Genomic DNA, 11,267 nt, shown 5'->3' with positions numbered 1-11,267 from the left:
TTTTATCTGCACTTCAATAATTCCCTCTCTAACAACCACTATTAAAACAAGGATGTACGGTCCTCTGTTGTTACTAACAACCCTGTTAACAACAACATGTTCCCTTGACAACACTACCCTGGTCACTCTGACAACCCCTCATTCTAAACTACAGAGAAATGAAACCAGCACCCTCACTCTGCAGCTCAATGAAGTTGTAAAAGAAGATCTCCTCTTCAACTGTACTCCTTCATCACAAGACCTCCTCACGATATATGGTGGCCAACAGATCACGGTAGGCTATGTTCTACTTATTTTATCTTTTAAACGATTTATATTCATAGATAATAGGTATAATTATAATTATCCTAGCTAACAGCAGCTCCATTCAATTATAGGTAAAGAATACAACTAACAGCACGACAGTGAATGTTAAAACTGGAGGTAAAGGTGGGACTTTCTACATCTCAACAGAGTTGCTGCAACATAAAGCTATCAACCTAACCATATCAGGTTCATTTAACATAAAGCTATCAACCTAACCATACCAGGTTCATTTAACATAAAGCTATCAACCTAACCATACCAGGTTCATTTAACATGAAGCTATCAACCTAACCATACCAGGTTCATTTAACATAAAGCTATCAACCTAACCATACCAGGTTCATTTAACATAAAGCTATCAACCTAACCATACCAGGTTCATTTAACATAAAGCTATCAACCTAACCATACCAGGTTCATTTAACATAAAGCTATCAACCTAACCATACCAGGTTCATTTAACATGAAGCTATCAACCTAACCATACCAGGTTCATTTAACATAAAGCTATCAACCTAACCATACCAGGTTCATTTAACTGAAAACTCTTTTTCTGATTGATTGAGGAGCACTACCCGAAGGCATTACTCGGCACTAACGCCTTAAAATCTTTAATTACAATCAAATATAAATATATGCACACAATGTATAAAGTATTAATAATGTATAAAATATGATTATGCTATTAGCAAATTTAAATAGTACTATTAAGAATTTTAAATAACTCTTATCTCTTGACATAAATTTAGAACAGCGACACAGGGTCTGAAGAATGCGCGGTGATATTTTTATCTTTTAAAAGTTGTAAATGACAGTGAAATTGCGCGGTGTCGATAGCATTGTAAAAAATGCTCGAAGATAGTCATATTTTGTTATGAGGTTAAAGTTTTGTTGCTCGTTATTATGATCAACGTACGTTGTACCAAATTATTTAAATTTCTAAAAGTACGAAATTTGAGTTGTCCCAGTCCTTGTCATCCGGTTTATGTGCTTGTGCAGTAAGCACATGCTTGTTGACAGTAGACTTGAATGAATTTAGGAATTTGTCTTGTAGGCAAGTGGTGACATATTTTATGTCCTTGTTAATAATGTTGACTGTTTGGTTATATAACTTAGGCCCAATGTAAGAAATGCTCTTGAGGTTAAAAAATCATATCATCCACTCATCCACTTCTTCTTCGTAGGGAGCTGTGGTCATTAACACTATTGGATAGATCATGACCACTGTAAGATAGAGCATTGGAGCCCTGTGCTCACCCCGGTAAAATATTAATTCATCCATTGCTAGACGATCAACTGAAACAGGGCTATTATATTGACTTATGAATATCTTTATTCGGGGATTCAAGTTTTAACCCCGCTCCCTTCACTTCTTGCTTTGTCCCCAGATGTTAACAGAACTCTTTCCCAGATTTGGAGATGTGTGTGGTACACTCTGAGAAGTTGGAAACTGTTATTGAAGTCCTTGGTTGGCTCTGCTTTGCCGTTTGGTCTATCTCCTTTTATCCACAAATTTACCAGAATTGGTCCCGGAAAAGTGTTTTTGGTAGGATTTTTTACAGTCACTATTAATTAATAGCAATTATAAGACTACCTATCTTTTGGAAATGGCTGCCCTTTGCGAACGGAAGAGCAGATTCTATCTTTTTCTTAAAAGTTAAAATCCTTGAACCTATCTCAATTTTTAGAAAAAATGCAATCTCAAACGCTATTATCCCTAACACTCAAACCCTGTCCTACCAGGACTAAGTTTTGACTTTCTCGGGTACAACCTACTCGGGTGGATCTGCTACTCAGCCTTCAACTTCTCCCTCCTGTGGGTAACCCCGGTCAGGAACCAGTACTATGATGCTTTTCCTCATGGTGTCATCAACGTTCAGTTGTCTGACTTCTGTTTCTCCTTCCATGCGCTTTTCATAACTGGTGAGTGAAAATACTCTTTCACTGTGTACTTAATTTATTCTCATCATCAGTTGTGCTGCTATGAGTATGATTATTCTAGGAATATATTTCTTCCAAAAATAAATCACAGATATTCTTAAAATTTGATCGTACCACGTGGATATGTCCATGGGTCTAAGTTTGTAGTCTGAAACCAACTATTGGCTTCTATTTAATATCTTTTATTATCGCCAGCATTCACAATACTACAGTGTATATGTTACGAGAGAGGTGGACAGAGGCCTAGCCCGCTGTGTTTATTTATCCTGACAGGTAACAAACAAGATAATACTAAATCAGTTGAAAATTAAATTGAGCTTCTTTTTAGTGTAAATTTTAATAATATAATGGGGGGTGTCACGTCCGTCTATGTCCGCTTGTCTCATAGAATCCAAAAAGGACAGGACATAGGCGGACATAGGCGGACATAGACGGACATAGGCGGACATAGGCGGACATAGGCGGACATAGGCGGACATAGGCGGACATAGACGGACATAGGCGGACATAGGCGGACATAGGCAGACATTAATGGACACCTCAATTGCTAAATAAAATGTTCAATTTTTGCTGTTATAGGGGATCATGTTTTTTGTCCGTTCGGTACCCTATATTTTCAAAACGGACAAAAAATAGAGCGGACAAAAACGGACAAAAATGGACAAAAACGGACAAAAATGGAAATAACATTTAGATGCTTCCTCCTCCTACTCTTCCTCCTCCTCCCCCTGGGTCTTCCTGATCTTCCTCAGTCCTCTTCCTCCTCCCCTCCTCAGTCCTCCTCCTACTCCTCCTCCTCGTCCTCAGTCCTCCTCATCAGTCCTCAACAGTCCTCCTCCTCCCCAGTCCTCCTCCTCCTCTTCATCCTCCTCCTCTTCCTCCTCAGTCCTCAGTCCTCCTCAGTCCTCCCCCAGTCCCCCTCCTCCTCCTCCTATTCAGTCCTCCTCCTCCTCCTCCTTCTCAGTCCTCCTCAGTCCACCTCCTCCTCCTCCTCCTCCTCCTCTTCCCTCTCAGTAATCCTCCTCAGCCATCCTCCTTAGTCCTCCTCAGTCCTCCCCCTCAGTCCTCCTCCTCCTGGGTCCTCCTCCTCATCCTTCTCATCAGTCCTCCTCCTCCCCAGTCCTCTCCCAGTCCCCCTCCTTCTCCTCCTCCTATTCAGTCCTCCTCCTCCTCCTCCTCCTCCAGTTCTCCTCAGTCCTCCTTCTCATTTCTCCTAAGTCCTCCTCCTGAGTCCTCCTCTTGAGTCCTCCTCCTCTTCCTTCTGAGTCCTCCTCCTGAGTCCTCCTCCTCTTCCCTCTCAGTTATCCTCCTCAGTCATCCTCCTCAGCCATCCTCCCCAGCCATCCTCCTCAGCCATCCTCCTCAGTACTCCTCAGTCCTCCTCCTTCTCAGTCATCGTCAGTCCTCCTCCTCAGTCCTCCTCAGTCCTCCTCCTCCTCCTGGGTCCTCCTCCTGGGTCTTCCTGATCCTCCCCAGTCCTCTTCCTCCTCCCCTCTTCAGTCCTCCTCATACTCTTCCTCCTCGTCTTCAGTCCTCATCAGTCCTCAACAGTTCTCCTCCTCCCCAGTCCTCCTCCTCCTCCTCCTCCTCAGTTCTCCTCAGTCCTCCTTCTCATTTCTCCTAAGTCCTCCTCCTGAGTCCTCCTCCTCTTCCTTCTGAGTCCTCCTCCTGAGTCCTCCTCCTCCTCCCTCTCAGTCATCCTCCTCAGTCATCCTCCTCAGCCATCCTCCCCAGCCATCCTCCTCAGCCATCCTCCTCAGTACTCCTCAGTCCTCCTCCTTCTCAGTCATCGTCAGTCCTCCTCCTCAGTCCTCCTCAGTCCTCCTCCTCCTCCTGGGTCCTCCTCCTCCTCCTCCTCCTCCTGGGTCCTCCTGGGTCTTCCTGATCCTCCCCAGTCCTCTTCCTCCTCCCCTCCTCAGTCCTCATCCTACTCTTCCTCCTCGTCCTCAGTCCTCCTCATCAGTCCTCAACAGTTCTCCTCCTCCCCAGTCCTCCTCCCCCTTCTGGGGCCTTTTCCTGGGTCCTCCTCCTGGGTCCTCCTCCTCCTGGGTCCTCCTCCTCCTGGGTCCTCCTTCTCCTCCTCAGTCCTTCTCCTCCTCCTCCTCAGTCCTCTTCCTCCTCTTCCTCCTCCTCCTCCCTCTCAGTCATCCTCCTCAGCCATCCTCTTCAGCCATCCTCCTCAGTCCTCCTCCTTCTCAGTCCTCCTCAGTCCTCCTCCTGAGTCCTCCTCCTCCTGAGTCATCCTTCTGGGTCCTCCTCCTCCTCCTCCTCCTGGGTCTTCCTGATCCTTCTCCTCCCTCTCAGCCATCCTCCTCAGTCATCCTCCTCAGCCATCCTCCTCAACCATCCTTCTCAGCCATCCTCCTCAGTACTCTTCAGTCCTAAAAATGTTTGTCCGCTAATGTCCACCAATGTCCATCCAAGTCCGCCAATGTCTGTCCGGGTCCGCCAATGTCCGTCCGAGTCCGCCAATGTCCGTCCGGGTCCGCCAATGTCCGTCCGAGTCCGCCAATGTCCGTCCGTGTCCGCCTATGTCCCAAAAAACACGTCCGTTGTCTCATAGAATCCAAAAAGGACAGGACATAGGCGGACATAGACGGACATGACACCCCCCCCTATAATGGTATCAAATTAGGGTAAATTAAATATTTAACAAAAACTTTTCTCTCCTCACTGTGGGGTTTAATAACCGTGCTAAAATACAACTGTCATTGGTTATCAATTGTTAATACTTAATTCCTGACTAAGAAATGCTAAATCTTGATGATAAGATGCTGTTAAATTAATTAAACAGCAACGTCTACCCCTCCCTCCTTAGCGTTTGGATGTGGGATGGTACTGATGCTGATAGTAGCCACTTCCTGTTGTATCACCTGGTTCCAGTATGTCACTATATTCAGCTACGTTAAACTCGCCGTCACTGTTTTCAAGGTTTGCTTATTGAAATAATGTTATTGAAATAATGGTGGAATGAGTGTCAAAAATGGTTGTATTCGCTGTTTTTGTTTTAACCTCAGTCTTCAAACCCATCACTAGTGCTCTTTTTCCAAAAATTGATCAACTCAGTTGTAACATCCGCTTAAATTTGTATTTAAATTGTACCTACAATCTTAATTTTCCAGATTTAATAACATGTTTCTCAGTACTCCCCGCAAGTGTACATGAACTTCAAGAATAAGAGTACGGAGGCTGTCTCAATCTATCAGTTCCTCCTGGATCTTTCTGGCGGAGTTCTCTCTTTGATACAGGTAACAAAACTAAATATGATTTTATGATCAATCTTTTAGTAAATTCTGGGGTCGGTATTGTCGGGGTCACCACCAATCTGAACTTTGAAGTGTAGTTCACCACCAATCAAAGGTCGACATTAAAAAGCACTGTGTGATTAAACAACTAGTGTAATTTTAAAAACTTCTATTAGGAGGATTATGACCTACTCCTACTCAGAATTACTCATAAAACTCCTCTTTCCTCAGATGGGACTGATAGCCTACAACTACGACGACTGGATGACCTTCCTTGGAGACTTCACCAAGTTCGGTCTGGCTGTCCTGAGCATCCTCTACGACCTCATCTTCATCACCCAGCATTACATACTGTACCGTGTACCAGCCTATAGTAGACTAGGAGAGGAGAGGATCAGGAGTGAGAGTAGTGAGGCGCTACTCCAGGCAGAGGAGGGACAGGATTCTGATAGGATAATATCTGCTCCTGTAGATCAGCTGGGATAGCTGCACTCTCACAGCCCTTATCTCCTCACAAGGCTCCTCTTTCAGCAGCTCCCCTCGGACTTCTTTTGCTCCTCCTTTTTCTCCCTCCCCTCCTTTCGCTCCTTTTTCTGGACCTCTCCTCCTTATTTTGTTCCTCCTTCTTTTTCTCCTCCTTTTTCTGATGTTCTCCCTTTAGTTCCATCTCTTCCTCGTTATTCAAGTTATTCTGGTACACATGAGCAATAGGAACAAATAGGGTTGAAGATGTGCACGTGTTAGTGCACGTGTTAGTGCATGTGTTGGTGGTTGATGCACTCTCTGCAGGAAGGAGGGTTTATCATTTAAAGGCTGGATAAATGCATTTGTTCAGTACTCTGTAGGCTCATTCAAGAGTTTGTGTGTTGGTGCACGTGTTTGTGTCTTCTGTAAAGGTTGTGTGATTGACTTGACTCTGATTTTGTTATATGAAAGATTGTTTTGTTTTCAGAAATCGGTTACTGTCCGGTTCCTCCTTTTATATGAGCTGCTGCATGATTACAAATGAAATTGTAGATTTGGTGATGTCTTGGGAGGAATTTCCGTTAGTTTTGATTCGACATTATTTATTTGGTGTAATCCTTGAAGGGATGATATTATGTTTCTGATCTTCTTTGTTGCACATTATGATCACATTTTGCTCGTATTTTATCCCGTGTTCAGTTATTAACAAAATGTTAATTTAACAGTTCTTTTTCAAAGATGCAACTCATTTTTGACAGTTCATATAATTATCATTAGTCAGTCATCAGAATCAGTTATTTTTTATGTTGATTTTATCTATTTTACTTTATCATCATATTATTATCATTGTGTTGATATTTTAAGCAAATAAGACGGTTTTATAGTGACAGTAAAGGTACAGGTGGCCAATCTAATGATTATTTTTTCAAGTTTGTTTTATGTAAATATGTTATTTTGTGATGAATGAATTCAAAATTTATTAAGTGATAATGATTGTCGTTGTGAATATGATAAAAACAGTTGTGTATTTCATATTATCTTCTGTGGGCTTGATATCTAACTGATGCGGAGGTGACATCCATTTTCTTCTAAAATGTCACCTCCTCCCGTTTAGTCAAGTCTGTCTCTCTGAATAAATCGATTAAAAAAACAGCTGATATATCTGCAGTTTCAATGAAGCGTAAAGTTCGTGTGACTAAATTATTACGTGACTAAATTCTTACCCGACAACATTTGTAAACATCTGCTTTGATTGGTTATGTTTTTAAAGCCTATGGATGTTATCACGTGACTTAACAAACTAGTGCTGCTGAACAAATGAAAAAGACTGAATGATATTTAACTTACGAATCTTACACTAGAAAGATGACTGAATGAAGTCAAGGAAAACATGAAAATAAGATAAGAAAGAAGGTTCCACAGATAAGGAAGAAGGTTCCACAGATAAGGAAGAAGGTTCCACAGATAAGGAAGAAGATACCTATCTGATAAAGTAGATAAAGTCAATGTCTCCAAATAACGTTATCATTGCTCCTCCCCCGCCGCTCAGTGATTTTCAAAGACGTGCTCTCACACTCTTCATAAAGAAGAAAAGGTTTGTGACACCCTCTTTCTCCCTTCTGTCCCCTAATATACAGAAAGGGGGTTAGCAACATAAAGCGAAATATAATCTCAATTTGGGTTTTGTTTATATTGGGCTGCAAAGTGCAAACCCCCTTTTGTTTTAGCGTTATAGCTTTATTGAGTAGACATATTTGTCTGATGACTTAATTAAATCAGCACACTTGCTATGACATCACAGACATATTTGGAATAAATACACTTAACTCCAATATCTCCTGTCAGGTCCGGTTATGAGAAGAAGGACGCTATCATCAGCCGGAAGTACAAGTGGTTGGAGGATTTGAACCAGAGAGATCCTGATCTGGAGGGGATAGAGATATCAGAGTCTAGCTTAGAGGAACTCAAGAAGAAAAGAGAGAGTTTGGTTGGTGCAGTTAGATGTGCTACTCGTATGACTTTTCTCGGATTAAAGAGTCTTACAGTAGCTTTATTTATGACTTTCATCCACGTGATAATATTTTCGTTCATTATTTATCGATAATTTTACTAGATCCGTTGAACAGCAGGCTACAACCCCACATTGTTATTACTACATCTGTTAGAGTTCCTAAACAACCCTCTGCAGTGCGAAGAGAAACACAGACTGTTCGAGCAGCTGAAGAACCTGCTCCCTGCCACAGAAGAAGATGAGAACCAGCAACAGTTCCCCCAATATCAACAAGGAGGCTACCTACCCCAGCAACCTGGCTACCAGCCCTCTTTTAATGTTACTCCTGGTAATTATGGGGTACTAAGAGACTTACATATTGCTATATTGCTATTAATGGGGAGTCACTAGATAAATGGCATCTTCAAATTCAGTCAGTATTTTAATTTAATTTTAGCGTCAGAAATGTTGATGCATTTAGAAGATTCAGATGATGATAATTGTGTAAATATTGACTTTGAACCCCAGGGTACCCCGGTCCAGTGGGTTCTGTACCCAACTTCCACCCCACTCCCTACGCTCCTCCCTACTCCTCCACACCCTACTCAGTTGTTACCGAGCCTGTCACTCCCAAGAAGCCCTCCGAGATGAGCCCCGTACGTTTTATTTCAACTTAGATTTTCGATCGTGGAATTATTTTGCTGTTAACAAATCAGCTTCCAGTGTTGACGAATCAAAACCCAGAGTGCTTCTCACGGTTCAATTTGCCGCCAGAATGCTGATTCATTTATAGAAGCAGGATTTCCGAATATCCATAACAATCATGCCTTTCTAACAGTGACCTCTTTCAGATGCAAGGAGACAGGCAGATCATGAAACCCTCGGACATGAGCCCAATAAGCAGTCACGAAAGAAGCGGGTACAACAGGAGCTGGGACAACATCAGTCCGGTCAGCAAACCCCCGGAATCGGACACTCACGACCAGTACAACAAGTTCCCCTCCAGTGAATACTCCACCCCCTCAGCTGCCACTAAGTACGCAGAGACTAGGGAGAACAGGATAGATTCCTTCACCAAAGCGTTTACAGATACGATCAGCAAGGCAATGATGTCAGAGCTGAACATGTCCCTGGAGAGTGCCACCAAGACAGACTCCAACCCTGAATCTCATCCTTCTCCTCTGAAACCTGCTGATCCTGCACCTGCTCCCTCCTTAAAGCCGGACTCCTTGCTCAGTCCTAAACACAAACCTAAAGATATTCCAGACATTAAGAAACCGGAGCCAGCAGCACGACCGAGATCACCTGGAGCAAGGCCGAGATCACCTTCAGCACGACCGAGATCACCTGGAGCAAGGCCGAGATCACCTACAGCACGACCGAGATCACCTACAGGACGACCGAGATCACCTACAGCACGGCCAAGATCACCTGGAGCAAGGCCAAGATCACCTGGAGCAAGGCCGAGATCACCTACAGCACGACCGAGATCACCTACAGCACGACCGAGATCACCTGGAGCAAGGCCAAGATCACCTGAAGCAGTGAGAAAACCGGAGCTGAAAACATCAGAGGTGCCGAAAAGAGGAGATGGGAAGGTACCTGAACCGAGGAGGGTGGAACACACGGCTGTTAACAAGGGAAGGAAGTCTATCAGTGGAACAGAGTCTAACTCTTCTGTCGCCTCCCTGAAGCATCCTCCTCAAAGGTAAGAAAACACATTGCCTGAAGCATCCTCCTCAAAGGTAAGAAAACACACTGCTACTACAGACAGATCCGTCCGAAAAAATCGATCTGCCGACACACAAAGCTTACAAAGGATTTTTGACGTTTTTGAGTCCTAATAGATGTCCTTTATGGCTGACCAACTTTTCCAAACTTTTCCACGTGTCTTAAGGCCACTTTTTGCCACTACCACTTTTTACCACCTTTCTTGTTTGTCGAATATCTTTAGTTGTGATCATCGTAAAAGGTTGCGGATCAATAGAGTGTGTTCATATTACCATGAAGAAAAACTTTTGTAATAACAATTTTTACGTCAGATAATCAGTTAATTGGATAATTATCAATTAGCTAATTAGCAAAATTCTAAAAATTTTTTATTGGCTCAAAATGATCGGAATAGCTTAAAACACGGAGAAAAGTAGGTTTTAGAAAAACTTTGAAAATTTTTCACTTACATTTTTTTTCGAGACTTGGAAAAATTTCGAAAATTCAAAATATTTTTTTCCGCCAAAAGTGATCAAATTGCATGAAACGCGGAGAAAATGCTTTTCAAAAAAACTTAGTGAATTTTTCGTTTCAAGAATACTTAAATCACCAATATTTGTAGTTGGAGTTCAGTAAATCGCGGCAGATTTTTTTAATCAGGAATTACTAAGTGGAAAGGTCTGAAACTGAAAAACGTTAACCATACGATATAAGAGTTTCATAACTAATTACAATACAGCCTTATCGATTTTCACAGAAACTGCACCAATGGCACAGTCAAGATCGAAAGACGAAACGATAGCCTGCTGTACTATCATTTTATTGATTTCAATGATGAATCAGTGGGGTTAAGATAATCACATTTGTAATAAATAAAACCTCTCTGTACCGTCAATTGTGCTAATCTAAACCGGCCTACCTGGATTACCAGACCTCTTCTTTTCCTCAACAATCAAACCAAGTTGTTCATATAGCATTTGGTGGGCGATGTAAGTTTCATTGAATCACAATACGACACAATACGTGTATATTATATGGCTCTTAATGAGGTTTATGAAACGCTTAATACCGTGAGAAACCCGGTATAGAGACGTTTTACAGTTTATCACGAAAACGTATACTTGGTCTCATGGCTCATTTACAGTTCGAAGAAGGCAAGAACAGACCAGGGAAACTAAGGTACAGCCAGATCCAGGAAGCAAGTGTAAATACACCTTCCAACATCTACTGTGACTTGTTTTGTATTGCAGTACTGCATACTGCTTCATTTGCTATGCGGTACCTATAAAATCACCCCCATATGTCAGGGTCGGCTAAAAGTAAAATCAACAAGGATAACATACGGGCAAGGATAAGATTTAGATACGAGCGTCGGGCAAGGGGTAGTAAAGAACCGGTAATAATTCATTCAGTAAAATGTTCCACGAGAGTCAGGATATTTTGGAAATTGCTAATAGAGACAGATCCTGATCAGGAAGGATTGTTAATGTTATTGAGGATGTTGATTTGAAATCCGGAAGTCGTGAAGTAAAAATACAGGTTCTCCCGACAGGATATTCGGGGCCCATGATGATCAGCTCGGGATTAATGTGGGACAGATCGAAGAGCAT

General features: G+C 42.4%; 2 protein-coding genes across 4 annotated transcripts in view; both read left to right on the top strand.

The window, feature by feature from the left end:
- The window catches only part of LOC134820255 (cystinosin homolog), a 96,045-nt gene that overhangs the window by 3,349 nt on the left and 81,429 nt on the right, over positions 1 to 11,267 (top strand). The window contains exons 2-9 of one of the 2 annotated variants that reach the window (XM_063830486.1): positions 52 to 274; positions 378 to 492; positions 1,718 to 1,852; positions 2,050 to 2,229; positions 2,443 to 2,520; positions 5,066 to 5,178; positions 5,391 to 5,495; positions 5,724 to 6,996. The exons of the other annotated variant lie outside the window; for it this stretch is intronic. Coding sequence (XP_063686556.1) covers positions 53 to 274; positions 378 to 492; positions 1,718 to 1,852; positions 2,050 to 2,229; positions 2,443 to 2,520; positions 5,066 to 5,178; positions 5,391 to 5,495; positions 5,724 to 5,978 — 1,203 coding nt within the window. The 5' untranslated portion in view covers position 52 and the 3' untranslated portion in view covers positions 5,979 to 6,996. Of the gene's footprint in view, positions 1 to 51; positions 275 to 377; positions 493 to 1,717; positions 1,853 to 2,049; positions 2,230 to 2,442; positions 2,521 to 5,065; positions 5,179 to 5,390; positions 5,496 to 5,723; positions 6,997 to 11,267 lie in introns of those variants that run through there. 2 annotated transcript variants of the gene reach the window in all.
- The window catches only part of LOC134820254 (nascent polypeptide-associated complex subunit alpha, muscle-specific form-like), a 69,515-nt gene continuing 65,473 nt past the window's right edge, over positions 7,226 to 11,267 (top strand). For both annotated transcript variants that reach the window (XM_063830484.1, XM_063830485.1), the window contains exons 1-5: positions 7,226 to 7,551; positions 7,803 to 7,944; positions 8,146 to 8,296; positions 8,476 to 8,603; positions 8,799 to 9,655. In XM_063830484.1, the coding sequence (XP_063686554.1) occupies positions 7,463 to 7,551; positions 7,803 to 7,944; positions 8,146 to 8,296; positions 8,476 to 8,603; positions 8,799 to 9,655 (1,367 nt within the window). In that variant the 5' untranslated portion in view covers positions 7,226 to 7,462. The remainder of the gene's footprint in view (positions 7,552 to 7,802; positions 7,945 to 8,145; positions 8,297 to 8,475; positions 8,604 to 8,798; positions 9,656 to 11,267) is intronic.

The sequence above is a fragment of the Bolinopsis microptera genome, chromosome 8 (genome assembly GCF_026151205.1).
Source record: "Bolinopsis microptera isolate Bmic1 chromosome 8, MBARI_Bmic_1.0, whole genome shotgun sequence".
NCBI classification, from domain to species: domain Eukaryota; kingdom Metazoa; phylum Ctenophora; class Tentaculata; order Lobata; family Bolinopsidae; genus Bolinopsis; species Bolinopsis microptera.
The sequence above is the reverse complement of the archived record's forward strand: the minus strand, read 5'-3'. Positions and strand labels throughout refer to the sequence as shown.